Source organism: Lissotriton helveticus, chromosome 10 (assembly GCF_964261635.1).
Source record: "Lissotriton helveticus chromosome 10, aLisHel1.1, whole genome shotgun sequence".
Taxonomy (NCBI): domain Eukaryota; kingdom Metazoa; phylum Chordata; class Amphibia; order Caudata; family Salamandridae; genus Lissotriton; species Lissotriton helveticus.
The window spans coordinates 99,842,530-99,865,030 of NC_136071.1; the positions used below are offsets into that span (position 1 = coordinate 99,842,530).

General features: G+C 43.0%; 1 protein-coding gene across 2 annotated transcripts in view; it reads right to left on the reverse strand.

Moving 5' to 3' along the window:
* Positions 1-22,501, reverse strand: part of TBL3 (transducin beta like 3) — a 197,719-nt gene that overhangs the window by 160,999 nt on the left and 14,219 nt on the right. For both annotated transcript variants that reach the window (XM_078664866.1, XM_078664865.1), the window contains exon 2: positions 8,160-8,211. In XM_078664866.1, coding sequence (XP_078520992.1) covers positions 8,160-8,211 — 52 coding nt within the window. The remainder of the gene's footprint in view (positions 1-8,159; positions 8,212-22,501) is intronic.

Sequence of the window (22,501 nt, forward strand, 5' to 3'; positions counted from 1 at the left end):
AATGATTTAGTCGACTTGGGCAGAAGGGTCCTGTTGGAGGAAATCATCTCAGCGGCAGGTTGGCTGGCGAAACTGTTACCGGATTGCACTATAGTGTGGTCACAGTTGATACCGAGGCTGCAGTGGAGGGGGGGTGAATCAGTCAGGGCGTTGAATCACTCGGTAAAGAGGGTCAACAATAAAATAGACAAGCTGTTTCGAACTCCTTACCTACAGAGTATACCTCATGGTTGCATTTGGGGGGGACAGTTCTACTTGCGGGATGGGGTCCACTTGACAGTCAGGGAATGCCCTATTGATAGGGAACATCCTAGCATGGTTAGAAGGTTTTGCTAGAAGGGTATGACCTTTCAGTGTAGGCAGTTGGGGGGGGGGGGCAGATAGTCGGTCAACTATGCTGGCCTGTGGCGGTAAGGCCATAATCGGTGAGCACCAATTTAAGGTCCTTAGGGGGCGGCACCATTAGCGAATGGGGCTGCCCAGGGGGAGGGGCCAATGGTCTCTCCTAGAACTTCAGGGGCAGGATATCTGTTTGGAAGGGTGCGGGGAAGGGAGTCACGCTTTCCTCTGGCTGGTAGCCACCCCGCACATACACTATGACGTCAGCAAATGGCGCGAGTTTAAGGGCCCTCCTTTTTGGTTAAATGGAGTTCACGGAGCGTACGAGGGCAACCAGGAGAGGGACGAACTCTCCCGGTAACCGGGCCCTTGTCGCGCATGCGCACTCAGACGTGAGGGCGTAGCTGGGTAAAGGATCTGACACCGGTAAAGGATCTGACACCGGTTAACGACCTTGCCGTAGGACCAGAAATTATTAGAATACAAAATTGATATGTAGGATGTTAGATTCGGTTAGGAAACACGCTGTATTAGACATTTGTTAAGGTTAGCCCATCATAACTGTCTAACTTGCTGTAAATCTAATGTCTGAATTTTGCATTTAATAATTATGTAAATAATGTTATTTTATTCAAATTTTTAATTTGTTTTCATATTTTAATAAATACGGCCGGGGGGTCGCGAGACCCCCCTGCCTTCCAAAGAATTCTGTTGCTTGACTAATAAGTTTTGATAACTGTAGTTTGCATGATAAGGCGGGGGTGGCCGGCAGTCCCAGACCATGAGGAAAGGGGGGGGGGCGCTCGGCCCCCACGCACACATGGCTGGGCCCGGCCCCCTCACCCGCCCTGATTGGTCCGTGGGTCCCGCCATGGACCCGGAAGCAGTTTTACACTTCCGGGTCAAGGGGGCGGGACCCTTAGCAAAGGGGGGGGTTTAAGAGCCTGGGGAGCGCGGGAAGCGTCCTCTTTGTGCCCGCGCTTCCAAGGCTCGCTCCTCGCCCCGCTGTGGGGCTTGTAATTTTCCCCACCCTCCATCCCTTTTAGCAGAATTCAAGTGAGAATATTGGTAGGTATCCTCTGAAACGCTTTTCAACGCTGTAAGAATAGATGTGTTTTCCTTCCTTAGGCCTTTTTTCCCCGTTTACAGGCAATGTTAATATTAATCTGCTTAATTGGTTGTGTTGTTGCTGCTGCAATAATTGTTTTCCTTAGGCCTTTTTTCCTTTCTTAGATTATAATTGTCGTGTTTATTATGTGGGTCAGGCGGTAAGGTCGTAATCGGTGAGCAGCAATTTAAGGTCCTTAGGGGGCGGCACCATTAGTGAATGGGGCTGCCAGGGGGAGGGGCCAATGGTCTCTCCTAGAACTTCAGGGGCAGGATATCCGTTTGGAAGGGTGCGGGGGAGGGAGTCACGCTTTCCTCGGGCTGGTAGCCACCCCGCTCATACACTATGACGTCAGCAAATGGCGCGAGTGTAAGGGCCCTCCTTTTTGGTTAAATGGAGTTCACGGAGCGTACGAGGGCAACAAGGAGAGGGACGAACTCTCCCGGTAACCGGGACCTTGTCGCGCATGTGCACTCAGACGTGGAGGCGTAGCTGGGTAAAGGATCTGACACCGGTTAACAACCTTGCCATAGGACCAGAAATTATTAGAATGCAAAATTGATATGTAGGATGTTAGATTCGGTTAGGAAACACGCTGTATTAGACATTTGTTAAGGTTAGCCCATCATACCTGTCTAACTTGCTGTAAATCTAATGTCTGAATTTTGCATTCAATATTTATGTAAATAATGTTATTTTATTCAAATGTTTAATTTGTTTTCATATTTTAATAAATACGACCGGGGGGTCGCGAGACTCCCTGCCTTCCAAAGAATTCTGTTGCTTGACTGATAAGTTTCGATAACTATAGTTTGCATGATAAGGCGGGGGTGGTCGGCAGTCCCAGACCATGATGCCTATATAATACATGGAGAGTTCAAATGGATGTCGAGAGGGTGTGGTCATCCGAGTCTTTGAGGCAGTGCTCTGTGCCTGGATGCTCTCTTGCTTCCCCGTCTCACATATGGTGTGGGAACTGGTGCTGCTTCAGTTGCGCCTGACCCATAAATCATCTCCTTCCTTGTTACGTGGCTGAATCTAAGATGTTAGTGGCGATGCATATGCGCTACTGGGAGGGCTTCTGGGGTTGTCAGAATCCATAGAAGCAAATCTGCGAAAAGGGAGGACAGTTGCTCATTTCAAGCACTGACGTCCTGCGCCTCAACCGACAGTTGCGGTGTTCCAAACCTAGATCAGTGGATTGTGAAAGAACTGTCGATGGTTGGGGTAATTTCACTGACCTTATATTCAGGCCATCCAAAATTCAGTCCGCCCATCTAGTATTGGACAACTATACTCAAGGCTGTGTCCTTGAAATTCAGAAACATCAATAAATACGGTTTTGCTACGTGGAGCAACATGTGCCAATAATTCTGCTTTCTGACCCAAGTAGCTAAAAGGGAGCCACAAACATATCACCCCAACATGAGATGAAAGGAGGCCTCAGAGCGCTGAGTTCAACTTCAATGGCTGACTATTATCGCCCCAAATCCCAGGCTGGACGCGAAGCTCTCAAAAGGGCATGCACTTCTGACAGCACATCTTTCAGACCTTAACGGAAGGGGAGAAAACATGGATGGCTTGCCCTGGTAGCCTCTGCAAGAAGGTGGTTGGAATAGAAGTACAGATGATGCGAGTAGGCAGCAGATTGCAGGACCTCATAAGAGAGTGGAGTGAAGACTACTAAATAGCCATAAAAAATGAAGATCTGGCTGCTGGATGCTTCTGGCATAGTGCAGCAAGAGACTTGGACTCACGCATCACTTTTCTTGATTTTGCAGTAAACTCAATTAATGACTAGAACATGAGGGACAATTATGCTGGTGTTCCTTCCTGGAAGGCATGTTTTGAATTTGTGAGTGTGTAAGAAGGTCTTTAGGTTACCCCAATATATAAGAGGCTGTATGATTAGACTGGATTCAGTCTGAAGGACCAAATGTGCACTAATATGGGAGACTTCTAAAATATTATTATAGGATCATAAAGGTCCGGCCCAACACTTAGAAATCAGCTCTCCAGTACATCTTTGACTTAAAGAAGAGCCTTGGACCAGTTATCAAAAAAATAATTTTTAAAAAAATCACTCGACACCCTTCAAGTAGACCAATCGGAGTTGAAAAAACTCCTGCTCTAGCATACTGCTCTCAAAACGATTGTGAAAAAATAGATAAGATTACTGTTATGGTTAAGTGACAGGGATAAACTGAAGAGCACACCGGTGCTACAAGCAGTGGCAACATCCTACATCAATAAACATCCACACTGCCTGAGCCCTCAGCCTTATCTTCATTGCTCAATTATGAAAGCTTGCCTTAAGCAAATCATGGCTGCAAGGTTGATGGGCCTTCAGAACAAAAAATTGAGTCTTACGTGGCTCTCTCTGTCCAAGATTGCTAATTGCAGACTCTGTGGATACAAATCTGAGTCTTTCAACCATTTGTTATGTTGTTGCCCAGTGCTGTTACATGCCCAGCGCATTTTGTTAAAGCTGCTTTTTCTTTTAATCTCATAGAATAAGAACATGTAACGAGGCTATGAAGGAGCCAACTGATCTGGGCAAATTTAGCAAATTTATCACCCTTATACAAGAACTCTTTAAAGAACATTATAAACCCAGCTAGATCCAGCCCAGAAAAGACAAATCCTACCTCAGTTAGCCATTGACGGCAAGTGGTGAGCAATATCTATGTATCATATACAATGGTCACATCATTGCTTTTACTTATGATCTTTTAATGTTTCAGCAATGCTGTATTTGATAAGCTTTTTAGCCACCATTAGGCACGCTACACTTTTGTGTGACAATTGCAAAAAACACAGTTGATGGACAGAATGTAGAACAATGTCATACATTCACCCCAGTACAAGGATCTGGGCCTAAATCCATCGTTTTTTTGCACTCCACACCACCCTGGGTTAGACACTGGCTATATGCAAATCAGCTCTGACCCTGTGCCTCATGGGAACAGTCCAGTCCGAACTACCAAGCCATGTCTTTCCCAGACCGGAATCAAGCATCCAAGGACCGGTTTCTGGCTATCAGCCTTCATCAGCCTGGATAGCTTGACTCCAGTGGTGTGGAGAGCCTGGGACTCACGTCTGAGCATCCCCAGCAAACTCGGGGTGAAAATTGCAAAAAACACAGTTGATGGACAGAATGTAGAACAATGTCATACATTCACCCCAGTACAAGGATCTGGGCCTAAATCCATCGTTTTTTTGCACTCCACACCACCCTGGGTTAGACACTGGCTATATGCAAACCAGCTCTGACCCTGTGCCTCATGGGAACAGTCCAGTCCGAACTACCAAGCCATGTCTTTCCCAGACCGGAATCAAGCATCCAAGGACCGGTTTCTGGCTATCAGCCTTCATCAGCCTGGATAGCTTGACTCCAGTGGTGTGGAGAGCCTGGGACTCACGTCTGAGCATCCCCAGCACACTCGGGGTGAAAATTGCAAAAAACACAGTTGATGGACAGAATGTAGAACAATATCATACATTCACCCCAGTACAAGGATCTGGGCCTAAATCCATCGTTTTTTTGCACTCCACACCACCCTGGGTTAGACACTGGCTATATGCAAATCAGCTCTGACCCTGTGCCTCATGGGAACAGTCCAGTCCGAACTACCAAGCCATGTCTTTCCCAGACCGGAATCAAGCATCCAAGGACCGGTTTCTGGCTATCAGCCTTCATCAGCCTGGATAGCTTGACTCCAGTGGTGTGGAGAGCCTGGGACTCACGTCTGAGCATCCCCAGCACACTCGGGGTGAAAATTGCAAAAAAACACAGTTGATGGACAGAATGTAGAACAATGTCATACATTCACCCCAGTACAAGGATCTGGGCCTAAATCCATCGTTTTTTTGCACTCCACACCACCCTGGGTTAGACACTGGCTATATGCAAATCAGCTCTGACCCTGTGCCTCATGGGAACAGTCCAGTCCGAACTACCAAGCCATGTCTTTCACAGACCGGAATCAAGCATCCAAGGACCTTTTGTGTGACAGCTTATGAACTTGTTACAACTTCAGGCCCCTCTTAGAGTAGCTGCACTTTCTGGTTATTTTAGCTATTGTGTCTGCTGCTAACTTCAGGTTTTAACGTACCGTCCATGATATTTCTTAGGGTCCTTCCTAGAATTTTGTATCTTCACAAGCAAGTTTGGGCTAGTAGTTATATTTCAAAGCTTTCTCCTACTGCATTCGACGCTTACAAAAGACTGATTTTAATGTATGTTTTTTGTTTAGATTATTCACTGTGACGACTTCCTTCTTTTTTTAATATATTATATATAATACAAAGATTTTAATTAGTCGTACAATAAAAAACATGACAATTTGTGATTACAGAAAACGGACATTAAAAGCCTCTTCAGCTTTTCCCCTACAACAATGTTTAGAAATTATAATTTTTTAGAAAAGAAGCAGTTGCAAATGTGAATATGTGGGTTAGCCTGAAACTTGGCAAACCCAGTATGTACTGTGCTTTCAATTCTGAAGTGTGCACTAATATTAATTATTGTGATTCCTGTGCTAGAAAGAGTATCACTTACATAGAATACTTCTGATTAACCCTTTGGATGCACTTCTACAGCATGATACATGTTATCAAGGCTTTTGCTGGAGTAAAACTCATCACAGTACAATCCTACAGTGGGCGGCTAAGAGTGGAAAAGTAATGCATCAGATTCTCTGGTTAATGCAGCATATTTTCCTGGTCGTCTGAGAATCAGCAATAGAGTGTGATTAAACACGGGTTGTCCTGCTAGAGTATGCAGTAGAGTAAAAGTGTGCTGTATATGTCTATGGTCCTGCAACAGACTGATTCCGATGCGAGTAAAGGATGCGTGCAGTGTATGTTACTGGTTCTGCGACTGAGTACAGGAGAGGGTAGGTAATTAATGTAGGTGTCTGGAGCCAGCTAGGGTATGCAATAAAGGATGCCTTTGGGGGCTCATGGTCCGATGGCAGTAGATCATAAGTGTTGTGTTCTACTGGTCCTGTCAGTGGTACAGGTATGTTATGGTGTCAATAGTTTCATTTGGATGGGATCTGAAAGGCGCATGTATGTGTGATTTTGCTTTTCTTACAGTTTCAGTAATTCAGGTTGGGTTTGATGCAACCATAGTGTGAATAATATATCTGACTTTTCAACCTAACGTCTTTTAGAGTACAGTTTGTGTTTTATTATTTTCCAAAGAAATAAGATGTGCCATGATCAGCTGTTGTGATTTCTTCCCTACTCTGCTCATCCTACCTTGAGAGCTCACAGAATGTTGGTGACTGACTGTGTACCTGGGTTGAGCAGGCTGAGCAGATGGGATGCTGCTCCTAATGGGGCATTCTTCTAAGTAACAGGAAACCAGTCTTCTAAAATAAACCTACATTTTTTTTATTTACATGGATTGGCAATCTGATTTATGCTTCTTCAGAAGAATCTGAAGATGCGACATGTTAATGGGGAGGTAGGAGAAAAAGAACTGGAAGGGGAGAAGAGTATTTTGTCGGTAAAGGATTTGGATTTCAGTTGTGTGGATTGACAGTACACTATACAGAATGATGTAGTTCTGAATAATCTCATATCAGTTGGATTATTGTACCATGATTTCTTATAAATGTGTATTTTGAGGGTATAGGATGAAAAAGTAACATTGTACTGCACTTAGATTAAAGCAAAGAGGGTAAGGGCAAAGATGTAATACAAACACACAGAGAGGAGAGAGGTTGAAAAATGTGTTCCCATGGAGAGCAGATAGAAACAGAAAAACTCAGTTTCATGATTGTAAGTAGTAGAAGGATACAACTCATCAAAGCTGAAACATTGTAGAACAGCTATGATTCAGGAAGGGATAAATACACACAAAGGGAAGAAGGAAAGCCATTATATAAGAAGCAAGCAAATAAGACTGACAAGAAAGCCAACACATGATAAGCAATGGACTGACTTCAATGGACGGGTTATGAGTGGGCAGGAGTTTTACCGACACATCTGTGAACCCCTATTTATGCAAGGGTCATAATTACAAGATGTGCTGAGTTTACCACACCCAGTAATGAACGTGTCCAATAAAGTTGCACCCTGTTAATTTCAGCAGGTTAACCTCGTCAGAATTAACTGGGGAAAAGATTACCGCATTTCCAGTGATGTGGATTTTGGTGCAGTCGGTACCAAAATAATCATTAACTTCCAAAACCTTGGAATAGGTGCAATTTATCAAAGGAAGCCAATAAATTCCAAACCCCAAGGAGTCAAATTTTATGGGGAGTTATAAACAGCATCTATGCCTCTTCAGCACTCTTATTCATGACCTAAGTATGGAATTACACACAATAGATTTTTCAAAACAGACGCCGCGAAAGCGGTCTGTAGACAAGACCTATAAAGCAATGATACTGTGCTCTCAGTATCGGGGTGAGGTGAACAATGGAGATCTAAGTTTCATAATGGTTGAATCTCCTGGTGCATGACGTATCCTAGACAGATCCCAGCATATTCAGGTCTGAATTAGGCAGATGTTACCTTGATCCCAGAAAGGATGATCGTACCTTGACGTTTACTCAGAATAAAATGGCCCAAGGATGACCTCCACTCACGACTGAATGACTCCAACACATAAAGGTATTTACACGGGTTAAGCTTCACTCAGAACATTTTAATTCAAATTAAAGTGGATGAAATTGGTTAGTCAAAGCCAGCAACATACCTGGATCTTCCCTCCTTTGTAGAAAGGTTCGATTTTTCTCGACACGGCATAGCTGTTAGGAAGCAAACACAGGCAGTCAGTGGTCAATATTGGAAAAATACAGAATATGTGATCACTTGAATGTTGTACTAATAATGAATGAAAAACTGCTTTTATATAGTGCTTTAAACTGGAATTCCTAAACACTTCAAGCCATCTGTATTTCTAGTGCTTAATTTACTGTTCTCAGAAGGCCAGATATCAAAGTCGGCTGTGCTGAGATTCAAACTCATGGCATGCCTGACCAGGGTGTGTTTAACTCACTGATCCTTCAAGTGGCTTATGCACTAATCTACTAAATATACCTCTATGTTGCTATCAATCACAAGTAAACACCCTGTAATGAATGACAAACATGTACACAAAAAAGCAAAAATATATTGAGTCTGCTACAACCCAAAAATTCTCTATGAAATCATAAAACACACATCACATTGTGCTGGTTAAAAACATCTACTAAAATGTGCTGAGAATTTGACAATTTCAAGAGCTTGGCAGACAGGGAACTCTTTACAATGGTGATGGAAGTTCTGGTCCGCCAAATTCTCAATCCGCATGCTGAATTTTGAGTTGCGACAACTGCCAGGTTTACTCTGACAGAACTAAAATTTACTAAGTAAGCGTAAACCTTGCTCCGAAGGTCTGAGGAATATAGGCCGTCAGAGGTAAGTCATCCCATCGTGTCCACCCTATTTAAAGGTGAAGGTCAGCTGGCTTTTTCCTTTTTATTGTCACCACCAGGCAGAGCCAAAAAGTATCCTCTTTGGGGGCTATGAGTTTTGCCAATGGTTCTAGCAATTTGTTACTGTCTATACATTGCATATTTTAGGTAAGTAAAGACTTTGAATGTGTTAACATTTGTAAACTCTCTTTGCTTTAGTGCTATTTTGTACTGTAACTGGAATTGACTTCTTAAGTTTTGGCAAAGCCAAGACGTCTGTATCTCAAAGAATGTACTATTGGGTTTTCCAATGCTTGTAAGGTACACATAAGTAGAGTGGTTTTTAGTTGTCCAGGCAAGTTCTGGTTGTGGAAGGGTGTTCATAATGGGACACGATTGAGAGCTCCGGAGCGGAGGTTGAAGGAAGTGAGTAAGTAGGCCATAACAGTGTTCAGATTACATACTTATCCAACCCTTGGCCTCTCTCCAGTCGTCACGTAGTGATGGGCCCTTATGTACTATTTGTAATTACCAATTATAATTGTTTACAACAAAATAATTGTTGTTACTCATTTGTATCAAACTTCTAACAAGCACTCGCGCATCCAATAGATTTGGCTTGTTTTAGGCATGTTTGTTGTTGTATAGTATGTCTGAATGTAATGGGAGGAAACTCATAAACAGGCACCAAAGTGCTGATCAGGGGCGCAGGATTGCATTTCATATGTTTTAAGAAAAACCCTTAATTTCTTAAGTGGAGACCTAAAAATTCTGGTGATGTAAAACCGCAATAATAATAATAATTCTTATTTGTAAAGCGCAAACATATCACCCTTTAAGGTTTTATGGCACTGGGGGCTGTCAGTGAAATTAAGTGAGCTATTGCCGAGAGTCACAGGTTGCTGAGCTGAGCTGCCGCTAGCGATGGAACCATGATCTCCGCACTCCAGAGTCAGCCGCTCTGGCCGCTGTGCCACACCACTCCCACAGTGGAGTTCTTGGAGTAAAATCTAAATCTTACAAAGCCGAAAGAAGGAGCCACACTTTGCTCCATGGCAGCACTCACTCTGCAGCATCTATTGGAAGGCAGTAGCACAGCTGGAGTTACAGCGGAAGGGGTTTGGCCCTCAGCTTTCTTTCACTAAATGCATGACTCCTTCCTCTGATGCTCGACACCCCAGGCCCTTATTGTAGGTGCCGGGGTTCTTGGTGCGTCTGTACTTCTTTAGAGGTAGAGTTGCAGTATTCGTTCCCCAGCAAAGTTGATCCAAAAGTCATGAAGGTCATTTGGTCCCCGTCAAAACATTTCCAAATATCCCCAGTTTCGCTGGGAGGTCGAGAGCAAAGGGAGAAACATGGGTGAGAGACAGCAACATGAAGTGGATGCGTAGCAGAAGCAATATGGAGGGTGTGGGTGTAATTACGACCAATGAGAGTAGGGAAAGTAACAAGAGGGCAGATAGAAGCAACACTGGAGTGCAGGTGTAGGGAAACAGGGGAAGGAAGCAAACTAACAGGGAGAGAGAGAGGAACTTGAAGCAGGCCGAGAGAAGGACACGAGCAAGAGACAGCTTTTGACACAAAAGGGGAAAGGGAAGCAAACCAGGGAGAAAGCTGGAAAACACATGTACTCTTGTACAGTGTTTAAAAAAAAACAAAGCGGTGTCTGAATAATGGGCAGTGAAGGACACAAGTAATGCGTCCATGCTCTAGGAAAGGGACAAATAAAGAAGAGGAGGTAAAGCCCATGTTAGCTAACAGATAAAAGCAAGAAAATGAGAGTGACAACTGAACCGCACCACATGATTTTGCCATGCTCTGCAAACCAGGATTTAAGGTACTTTGTTCAGCTGGCCTAACTTGGTCCCTGTATCTGGCCGGTGCTCCTTCGCAGTCAGCTTGAACTTTTGACTTTGTCATGATCCAGCATGACCAGATAACCACACTTGGAGCTTTGGACCTCTAGGCACTATTTTTACTTAACTTTAAAATTGCATATCTCCAGTCCTACTGATTGGATTTATGAGGTTTTGGTTTCAAATTATTTATTACATTGTACCATATTTTTTCTAAATTGGTGTGGCATTGTTCTTGTTTTGAGTTTTCACTAAATTACTGTTTAAAGTGCTGCATAAGTACTTTACACATAGCCTCTAAGGTAAACCTGACTTCCAAGCTACCAGATGGTTAAGCACAGGTTTGTTTGGGGTTTGCTTGTGTTTCACCCTGACAAGAATTGTCATTGCTAAGAATTGTCATTGCTGTTTGAGTGGGGTTTCAATTCCCTTAACCAGTAACCCAATTTCCTACAACCCACATCTCCTGTAGCTGGTCCTTGAAGCAGTATATCAGAGTGCCTTGTTTCATAATGACCGTTCTGGCATTCTCTATGCCTACATACCCTCTATTGACTTGCCGGTAGCCACTACCACAACCAGATTTACAAATTTAGGATTAGATTAGAATTATGATATTCCATAGAATGCTACAACTCCCCACAGCTGTCGTCTTCAGTTGATGTCTCCACTGAATTCCCAAATACACTGTCAAAACCTCAGATCCCCAAAGTGCATCTAATTTCATGAGCAGTCTTCTGATCTCTAGGGTAGCCTTAAATAATGTTCACTGAATATCCCACCAGGTAGCCCAGACAGACATTATGTTCCCGGACACCTGGTTCTTGTCCTCTAAGGTCTAATACTAGACAACTACACTATGCAACCACTGTTACAGAGAAAGAGCTTTTGACGAGGCTGGGATTATTTCTAACATTGCCATCATATATGTACTAGGCTAAGAGTAGCTGAAGTGCATACTTGCGAAATATACTACCAGTCCTACCTGTTCCTTGGTATGTGCAGCAGTCTCCCATCATGCACATCTGTCTCCACCAACCTCTGCAATTTGGGCTAATAATGCACTCAATATCAAAACAAGACCTCATCCTACAGGATTTCAATGACTTTGTCCAACTCATTCGCTTAAGGGTGGAATCACAGTAAATGAAAGCATGTTTTTCTCCCAAATTGTCACAAGGCCAATGCATAAACATGGTCATGCACTTGTCCTTCAGTTCTATGTGAATGCCAGACCTCATAACTACTGAATACCCACTGATCTCCCAGTCAAATATGCCCTCATCAACTTCACCATAGTGAGTGAACTCTGCACCACACACAAACCTTTCTGGCGACAGCAGCTCCCCCTTATACCTCAACCTCAAGGGAGTCCAGCGCAACACTTTCACATTCCACAGCCAGTAAATCGCTCCCTAATTGTCCTGAACTCAACATTATAAATCAGATTTGTGACCGATCACCCAGGCCCTTATTGCTTTGGCACCCCTCAAGCAAAACAAGCATACCCAAACAAGGACACTATAGGCCTCTGTACTAACGGCCCACAGTGGTATCCCCAATGGACTCCAGACATACTAACTTACCCTGGTAAATATTTGACCAGAGAAACAGGGCGTTGAACCGTGTGTGTAGTAGCTGCAAGGGCCTGCGGTTCCCCCTTACCGTATACCCTACTCCTGCACAACAGTAAGGCGGTGGAGCATCAAGTGCTTCCCGTAGGTCTTCTCTCACCAACTCAGACCTCGCACGCCAAACATTCAGAGAGAGGAACCCCTGAAAACCAACGCCGCCTGCAAACATACCCAAGCAGACCCCCAGGACATGAGCACACACTGTGCGTTCCAAGGGAATGAAAAGAAGACCAACACATAAAGATGCCAACAGTTCCAGTGAGACGATGCAGCACATCATCAATATCCACTGACCTTGGAACTGGGGAAGGGAGCCAGATTCCCGGCATCGGCTCCCCTGTCTCACAGAAATGCAAAGACATGCCCATTCGAAAATGGGAAAAAAAACATGGCAGAAAGTTCATCAGCACCGAACACATACAGGAAGAAAAGCCGCCACTTCAAACACGTTGGTTGATTGTGTTTTAATCTTGATGCATTGTGCACAAGGCCCTTTTCATCTCGATGCATTGTGCACAAGACCCTTTATCTCCCCAGCCCACTAGGAATAAGAACTGCTTGGTTGATACCTCCCAGGAAGAAATCTGCGATCAGTGCATCAAAACCAGCTCATGGTGCCAAGAACTAAAAGAAGCGTAGTAGAGTTTCTCCAGATGGTCATTTACAGCGTCTTGATGCCTTTGGGTAGTTGTTGCGCTTTACAAATTAAAATAAATCAAATCAAAGTAAACAACACTATGGAGGTGGTGAACACGGACAACAGTAGAGGGCGGGAGCAACGGTAACATGGGCAGCGCTCAGAGGCAGGACCAGATCACAGACACGTGCAATGGGAACAAGAGGCAAGCAAAACATCGCGTGACCACTCACTGCAATAAAAAAAATATTACGCTTAACAAACGATAAATAAATCTAAATGTAAGGACACATGTAACACGGGAAGTTGCCAGGAAAGTGAAAACACAACCAAAGGCGGGATAAGGAGCAGGGTTTCACTAATAAAATGAAAGCAATTTAGAAAGGCCGATAAAACAACAAATGGAAAGTGGTGAGCGTGGTCTAACTGCACGGAGGGACGCATACGCGCTGCAGCTTGGCTCAACCTAAAAGTGACATACCCATCTCAGGACATGCTACTCCTAAAATCTGTGGTCTCAAACCAGTGCTCATCTCACTAGGCAAATAATTGACTCTTTAGCTAAACCTCAGACCAGGACAATTAAACTGAAGATGACTGAATGTATTTACCTTCACCTAACCAACTAACACTCTGAATTTTTCAAAACTTTGCCAACTTGTAAACTCCACAAAGCTGATGTGATAAAAAAAAAAAGAATATGTGAAAACCAACAAAATGCCCAAATGAGCATTGGAACGGTGCTGAAAACTTTGTTTTGTAGGTAATGTTGCGGCAAGCTAAATCCACCATTTTTGCAAAGTAACAAAGTTGTGAACTTCACACAAGTCCACCAGCTGAATTTAAAGTCTGCATAGCCATAATGAAGCCACCATGATGAACATCCCAAATAGTGGTCTATGTCTGGAGAGAAGGGTAACATACTTCAACATGTGGAGGGGAGAAGCATAATACAAACTGACTATGAACACATGCCTTCAATGTTTTAAGAATTGGCTTAGTTTTACATTATTATTACACAAGAAAAGAAATTGGAAACAAAACAGGTCTTTAACTTTGTGTAACAGATAATATATATATATATATATATATATTGTACACATTGGCTACATTTCTTGAAGAGAAATGCTTTGTCACATAATTCTACTAGACCCTTGTTCAAATGAGGCAAAATGAGCATATGATATCCAGAAGCTAGCTATTACTCACCAAATATTAATTTAGATACCGGAGAGTTTAGTAGACCTGTCCCCTGCATTCAACAATACAGACCAGAAACTCCTTCTCCATAAGTTTCAAGATCTTATGGCCATAAAAGGTGCTGCTCTACAGTGAGCTGAATCTTTCTTGTGTTCCTGCACTCATCAGGTCATCCCTAAAATCCTCCAATATCATCAAGTGAGGGTGACTTCAAATCTGTGCCCTGTCGTTGAACCTATTCAATATATCGATGCCACTGGCGCTAATGCAAAGCATCCACCAACTCGGCTATCAGATGAATGCAGATTACACCAAAATCCACTATTAATTACAAGAGGATGACAGAGGCTTTCAAGAACTCGCAGACTACCTCATTAACATCAAGAGATATATACAATAAACTAGTTATGCCAAAAGCCATCAAAGTTGGAGATTAAATCCTGAGCCAAGTGGTTTCCTTACATTCCTGGACACTTCAACCATACACAGAGACAATGTTTGCAACCTACAAGTGATCTTCAATGCAATTCTCACACCTGTTCGGATTGGATTACAATAAGAGCATGTATGTAGGGCTACCAGCAGAATTTCCAAAGCTCAGGAAAACCCAAAATGTTGCTGTCTGGCCAATCTTTGCCTACAAAGGCTCCAATCGCTTCAGTGTATGAAGGAAATCCCTGATAAACAAAGAAAATGACATCCAAGTCCTAACCTGCAAGCCTCTCATTGGTCAGGAACCAGACTACATTTTGAAAATCTTTCCAACAGTGAGCTATATACCCAGGATAAGCATCCTTCAATGACTTAATACTTGACCTAGACCTAATGTAAAATCAGGAACACATGTTTTGGAGGTTCAGAAAAGTCTTAAACCCCTCGGATTCATTATTGCTTATGAACTTAAATGGTCATTGACTGAAGTGAGTTCTGGCTTCCTCTCCTCCACTTTTAAGCCTCTTGAAACGCCCCAATCCCTACCCTTGACTCACTTTTTAAAAATGAAACGGACTCACACTAGTGTTAACACTCTACAAATACTGTGAAACAAATGTCAGTCTTGCTGTGCCTTACCATGGCTGTTGTTTGCACATAGAATGCATTGAAGTGCATGCCAGTAGAAGACGGCATGTTCATTACTAACGCTGACCTTTCAGCTTGAGGCTAAACTTCTACGATAAGTATGCTCAGACATAATCTGTTGCACATTATACCAAGCAAAAGCAGTGATTTTTCCACTCTCTTGAACATTTCCTACTAAAGTTCACAAATACAAAAGCCGGCATGGGCAAACTTCTCCTCGTTCCATACGCTATCAGGTATGAAAACGGTACAAAAGATACTGGTAATTAGAGTTGGGTAAAGCAGATGGACCTATTTCTAGTGGGAAGTTGAGCAAAGAATCTCCGGCTAAAGGACAGAAGGAAGGTAAATGTTCAAGGCATTACACGGTTCAGAATATTCTAAAACTACTTGATTAATCAACTAGTTATATCATAGATAGGGACATTAATTGGTTAGGAATGTGGATTAAAAATTTACTGGGCATTATTTAGGGACATCCCTTTTTAGGTCTTGCCTGGCATTAGCAGCGCGCATGCACTGCTTTGGCGATCAATTCAGCCAAAGCTGAATGCACGAGCATTCAGATGGACAAAGAGGGCTGCTATCGCTTACGGACAAAAAAATACACACGCATGTGGACAACCCGACGCCATCTTTGTTTACTTTAATTAGCGTGGGGATGAGCACATATGCTCGCATTTGTTTGTCCGTACGGTTTCACTTCCATTCTTTCACGGCCGCTCTCTGGTTGTGCGGATCCATGTAGGTGTGAGCACTTGAGCGAGAATGAGGCTGCCCTTTACAAACCTCGTAATGTGATACAGCGGTTGTTTGTGAATTCCGGGAGGGTGGATACGGAAGGGGTTTTTGTTGTTGAGATCTGTGGACACTCTGTGAAAGCAGCAGAGCTTGACTAAACTTGCTTGGTGATACTTAGCTACGGTAGAGTGATGCGCTTATTGTTTCGGTATTTGATCTAGCACCGGAGGTGTTTGGATTACTTTGAATAGACTAGGACAGACGACTGCATGGACGTGCCCGGGCCTGGGTTCTTGTTGATACTCACGCCAGTTATACCAGGATTTTCAGAAACTGCGAGTATTTTTAGCTGCTCTATGGTAAGTACAGCTTTCCACTGTTCGTTTAATTATGGTTATTAATAGGAGTAAGGACGCACGACTCGGTGTTGTTTGTATTGCAATTGCATTTCCATAGAGCTTACCACTACTGACGAGGCGTTGAAGCGCTTTTTTCGGCGAGTAGCATTGTCACTTATTTGGGCCAATGACATGCTGTTTATTTAAATCCCTTTCATAAGTATGAGAGCCTGCTCGAGGGTAGGTGTTTGTGGTAGCTGTGAACATACGGTTTAAACCTGAAAGTATTCTCAACCCAATTCTTCTTGAGGGTGATCCCACTGCACGCACATGAGATGGCCGCGTTTCTCCTACTTTTCCTGTCATTGCTCCGCGCAGTTATGATTTAGCGGATGCAGAATATATGTGAGCGTGCCAGCTAATTTATTTATTTTTAATTTTACGTTGGGGCCGTAGTTTTTGTTTGTTGGAATAATACGTGCATTTCATCCAGTATTCTTTACAAAAGGATTATGTACGAATTAAATGGAAACCGGTTATCGCAGGTAAGTTCTATGTTAGAGGTAGAAAAACTGCAGTGCTACCATGGTCTGTCTAGTACAGGCATTTTCATTTAATTTGGGAATGTGTGTGCAATTTTGAATATGTCTCCTGGTTTATTTACAGTCGTTTTTTATGAAATCTGAAATACGAAGCGATGAAGCTTTATCATGAGGCATTCATTATGATAACAATTCAGGCTGGTAATCGGTTTAAGTGACTTAATGGGAGGATTAGCTTTGAGTTTGAGATGAGAAGTGAATTCATGTTGTTCACTTGAGATGCTGCCGTGTGAGTCTGTGTCACATCGCGAGAAACAACTTATGAGAGGTAGATATTCGTCTTTGAAAGTAGACTTTCTCATTGATGATATCTTCTTAAATAACTCCAGTGGGTACCTTCTCATTGTTTGTCTAACACCAGAATGCAGGATCTTGTTACACCACATATTTTAGTCTGCCCCGGTCATTGTACTTACCACTCCTTCTTTAGACATTTACTCATGCCCCATCTTTCTTTATTAACTCTGTGTACTACCCCTTTGCACAACCCCCCCTTGTTTATTGCAAGCCCATGCACCCTCCATGTTTACTCCTGAGATGCCGCTTTGTCGCGTGTCTGTCTGTGCTGTTCACTCGCACCCTATCCGATTAACGGAGCTAGGGGGATTAAGGCTCGGACAAACAGCGCATCCGTTTGCACTACTCAATGAGTCGGTGTGCTGCGCCCAGGACACAAGGAAAAGCATCTGTAAATGTTACGTGTGCAGTTTTAATGTATACTCCCGCCATTCCACTTTTGATGTTATCTACCTTTAAAGATATATTTCATTTTTTCATTGCCAAGGGGCGCTTGAGTCTCACATTTTTTTCAGAACAATTGTTCTCGGATGAGTGACCCTCCTTGATGGCGGATGTGTCACAGGTGGATTCAGAGAGTAGGATGGATAGATGGATAGATGGGTGGGTGGATGGATGGAGGGACGCATGAAGAAATAGAAGTATTGGGAGAAGGATAGATGTAGAGACAGATGCAGAAAAGAGTGGATGATAGAGAATGATGAATAGAATGATGATAGAAGAAAGGAAGAATGTATGAATGCATGGTAAGAAGGAAGAGTGGCTATATTAAACAAGCATTGAAAATGCAATCAGTCTTGCCCTGATTAAGTTAAAGCCATTTGCTTTGCTAATGGTATTGTATAGCAAAGCAAATGGCTTTAATTTAATTAAAAGAGAGACCTTGCTTCATGTTGTTGCATTGTTATTTAGAACTATGATAGTGATTCTTACATTAGCTGTTGGAAAACAGCACCTTATAAATATTACCTTGTTGTATAATACCAATACATTTGTGTGTATTGATTTCGGGGTTCAGGACAGGGCTCCTTATTTCCAGCTGCAGAAGACTTGCCGGACACGTTTATGTAATCCTTAACACACTTCCTTACACAATTTTAACTTGTTAGAAGTGGCGAGCTAGTTTTTTTTTTCTCCTAGAAGGTCATTGTTTCCTTTTGGGGCTTAGGAAATTTACCAGGTGTAACACCAATAATTCTGGGGAACACAAACACCCGGTAGTAAAGCTGAGTGATATTGATTGGTGGTAGAGTCTTATACGGTTTGCCTTCCTTCAAAATAGAGTAAAAGTTCAAATTTAAGTACTCTAAAATCTTCCCAGTCTCACTAGTTTACCCTGGAAATCCATACTTTGTCAACATTATTTAATGCGGACCTCGAGGTCCTATGAGCAAGTCTTTGCTCTGTAATACAACAATAAGCAGACAACACCAAAAAACTTCAAAGTAATGCCACATGAAACAAGCATTGGAAATGCAATAGGTCTCGCATTAGAAAAGTTGGAGCTATTGGTCTTGTAAATGACACATATTTTATTTATGTGTTGGTTTTTAAAATAGCTAAATTGATAGCTTTGTCATTTACAATGCCAATAGTTATAACTTTTGCAAATGTGACACCTATAGCATTTGTAATGCAATATGTTTTATTTACGTGACTTATATGTATTCATATTACAAATAACAATGGCCTTTATTTTTTTATAATTAATACTTAAATAAAAAGTTATTGTAATTTATAATGGCAATTGATACCGAGGGTTGTGAATAACCTGAAGCGATCACTGAATTTAGAGAAGATACCACAGAGGGTTAATTTGTTTATAGCAGGAGTTCTTGTTGTAATTGCAGGTAACAAGTTCCAGTCCTTGCAAAATAACGCAGTGGGCTATGTCTTTGGAGCAAACATCTCCATGCAAATGGCGAGATTTACGTTTGAATATGTGCGAGGTATTTTCTAAAATGAGAGCGTTTGGTAGTAATTAATACCATTATTTAGTTACCAAAAAAACAAAAACAGTGAGACGAACAAGACGGAGGGCATTGCTGTGGGGAGGGGGGAGGAGAAATGCGAAACGGCCGCAGCAGAGGGCGGAGCGGGGAGAGCGGCGATGGGGGAGAGACACGGGCCGTAGTGTGAAGCAGCAGGGGCCTTTGTGCCACAGACCTCAGACACAGCTTACAGTTAACTTGCCTGATTGATACCGAAGGTTGTGAATAAGGTAACAAGTTCCAGTCCTTGCAAAATAACGCAGTGGGCTATGTCTTTGGAGCAAACATTTCCATGCAAATTGCGAGATTTACGTTTGAATATGTGCGAGGTATTTGCTAAAATGAGAGCGTTTGGTAGTAATTAATACCATTATTTAGTTACCAAAAAAACACACGATCACAGCGAAATAAGAAAGTATAACTTGAATCCTAAAACAAAGGTGAATGAACACAGGCGTGCTGGCCACAGAATATGCAAATCGGTTTAATGCAGCTGCACGCAAGACCACAGTATTGACATTTGACAGGAGTATACACTTATGAATTCTGTGAAACGTACATGTGCCCTTCGGTGTACTTCTCTCTGCTAGAAAAATAAATACGTAAAGTACACTCTGAGAGCACCAGATATAGAAAAAGCTTCAAGCAGCTATGGCATTTCTTCAACAGGAAAGTTGATTCGGCTGGGGGGGGTGAGGGGGGAGGCGGTTTGTTTTAGAAACAGAGAAAAGCAGGAGGAGGGGGCAGTCAGTTTTAAAAGACATTGTGATGGTATGCGTTGTGAATGTATGCGGAACGTCATACATTCCATCACCACAGAACCTACGGAAGGTAAAGGCCGATCTGGAAGTCTTTTTAGCTGTTCTAAAGTTATCAATTGTTCCTCTATTATGACTGGATGATGTGAGTAAATACCGAGCTCTATGTTCAGACAGCCATCACTTTTTTGTAGGTAATGTTTTATTGAATTATAAAATTAACTTTTCATGACAATCGGCAAATCAGTGAATTCACGATGTAAAAGATATGCCCTGCTCTAAATTGAAGCAAATATATCCGTGCAACGCCTCTGTTCATCCCTAGGGGTACCACCCAGAAAGAAAGCAGTGACGGGGGATGGAGGGGAGGGGGCGGCGAGGCGATGGTGATCTACATGTTCTGGTGGACGTACAACAAGCAGAGCTGCATTTATCGACCTGCACAGTTTATCGATCCTAACCATTGTGGGATCGATGAATCTGCCCCTGTCCTTCCCTGTTTGTATTTATAGCTGAATAAACACAAGGGCTGGGTGCCCACGAGCAGGGTGCAGGGTGCAGCCAGCAGACGCCCACCCTTGGGCGAAGGCGCCAGAAACCCAACAAGGGTCAGGGGAGGGAGACTAGCACGAAGCAAAACATATTCTGCGGTAATCGCGGAAAATGCACACTAATCAGAGCAGATGAAAAACAATCACGCTCCACACGGATTGTGCTAGTTGGGGAATACAAATCAGCCTGTGGTGAATGGAAATGGCCATTGCAAGAAGAAAGACTAACACGAGTTGATGTCATCAGGTCCAGGCTTTGGTCAAGGTAGCCAGCAACAGAACCTGTAGTGTCAGAGCACGATTATCCTACAAGTTTTGTGCTTCTTCTGGGCTTGTGCTCTCAAGTGAAGTTAATGGCAACCAGGCAGTCACTGGATTCTCAAAAACAGAGTGTCCCACAGTTGCATGGCATTCACTTGGGAGGCGAGGGAGGGAGAAGAAATACGAGACGGCCTTGCGGCCGTGAGACGTGTGAAGCAGGGGGCGGGGGGAGCGGATGCCTTTGAAGGGAAGCTAAGCTTCACTTCAAAGGTGTGGGAGGAGTGCGGCTGAGGGAACAGACGGCGATTTGATGATGTGCACGCGCATTTTAGGTCAATGCGCTTGCGCATTGACCTAAAAGCCACGGGCACAGCACCAAATCGCCCAGTAAGGTAAAGTCTGTTTAAGACGCTATAGTCTCGCAAGCTCAATGCGCATGCGCATTGACAGGCGAGACCTAAAAAAAAAAGTCTATTGGAGATTGATGAACTGAAGATACATTACAAAAAAAGTGATCCTAATTCACAAACAGTTGTACATGTGCATTTTGAGGAAACCTTTAACTTTTTTAGAATCCTCTAATAATTTCAGGACTCACATGCATAATTATTTACATCTGGAAATGTAACTGGTGTGCGTTTACAGATGCTACTTTTGTTTCTCCAAGTGGAGTCATGTTTCCATTTTTTTTTAAAAACGCCTCCATTCTGACCAATTTGGTGGTGATTTGTCCCCATTTACACCATGGTAAGGATTTACTTCGGCTCTTGATAGGCATACATCTTCAACTGTGTGCACTCTGCAAATGTGCCTGTCAATAGTTTGTGAATGTCCCCAAATTCTCAAGTTTATGTAAGGAGGCATCCCTGCTCTGGAACGCTCTTGTGAGGACATTTGCTGAAAAGTGCAATCCCATCACTTTGAAAATAACAATTGTGAGTGTACATTTGTGAATCGAGGTATTTGAACACTACGGGTGGTGGTTCCACTGCGCATATGTATTTTGTGAGCAGAGTCCAAAATTCCTACTTCTGGTGCAGCGGCCAGGGCAGCTCACTTCGAAGCACAGGGTTCACGGTTCGATCCCCGGCTCCGGCGGCAGCTCAGCTCAGCACCATGTGACTCTGGGCAATAGCTCACTTAATTTCCACGACTGCCCCCAGCGCCTTGAGACCCGCAAGGGTGAGTAGTTCGCGCTTTACAAATACAGATTTACATTTACTACCTTTTCTCACCTCCCCACCTTATAACTGGCTAATCTCAAAATAGTAAATTGGATTTCAGCACACTACTCACCAAAACATAGTTAACAAAACTATTAAGAGATTGCAGACTTTTACCAAAAATAAACAATTGTAGGTCTACTGCCTGAGAAACAACAACAACAAAAATACATGCAAAAGCCTACGTAACAGCCCCAATCAATATAATCTACAAAAGTACAACTGCACCAAGAATAGAAGTGACGTGGATGGCATTATATTTAACCTCAAGCCCAGGTTCACTGACACTAACATCCTGATTCCTTGTGTCCTTACACAGGTTCACCAATGACACATTATCTACATTCAAAACAGTAAATTCTCTTTGAAATCATAAAACAAACGTCAGCCTTGTACCAATTGAGAACCTCCACTCAAATGTAGAGAATTTGGCACTTTCTAGATTTTGGCGGCAGGGGGGGAGGGGTGGTGGA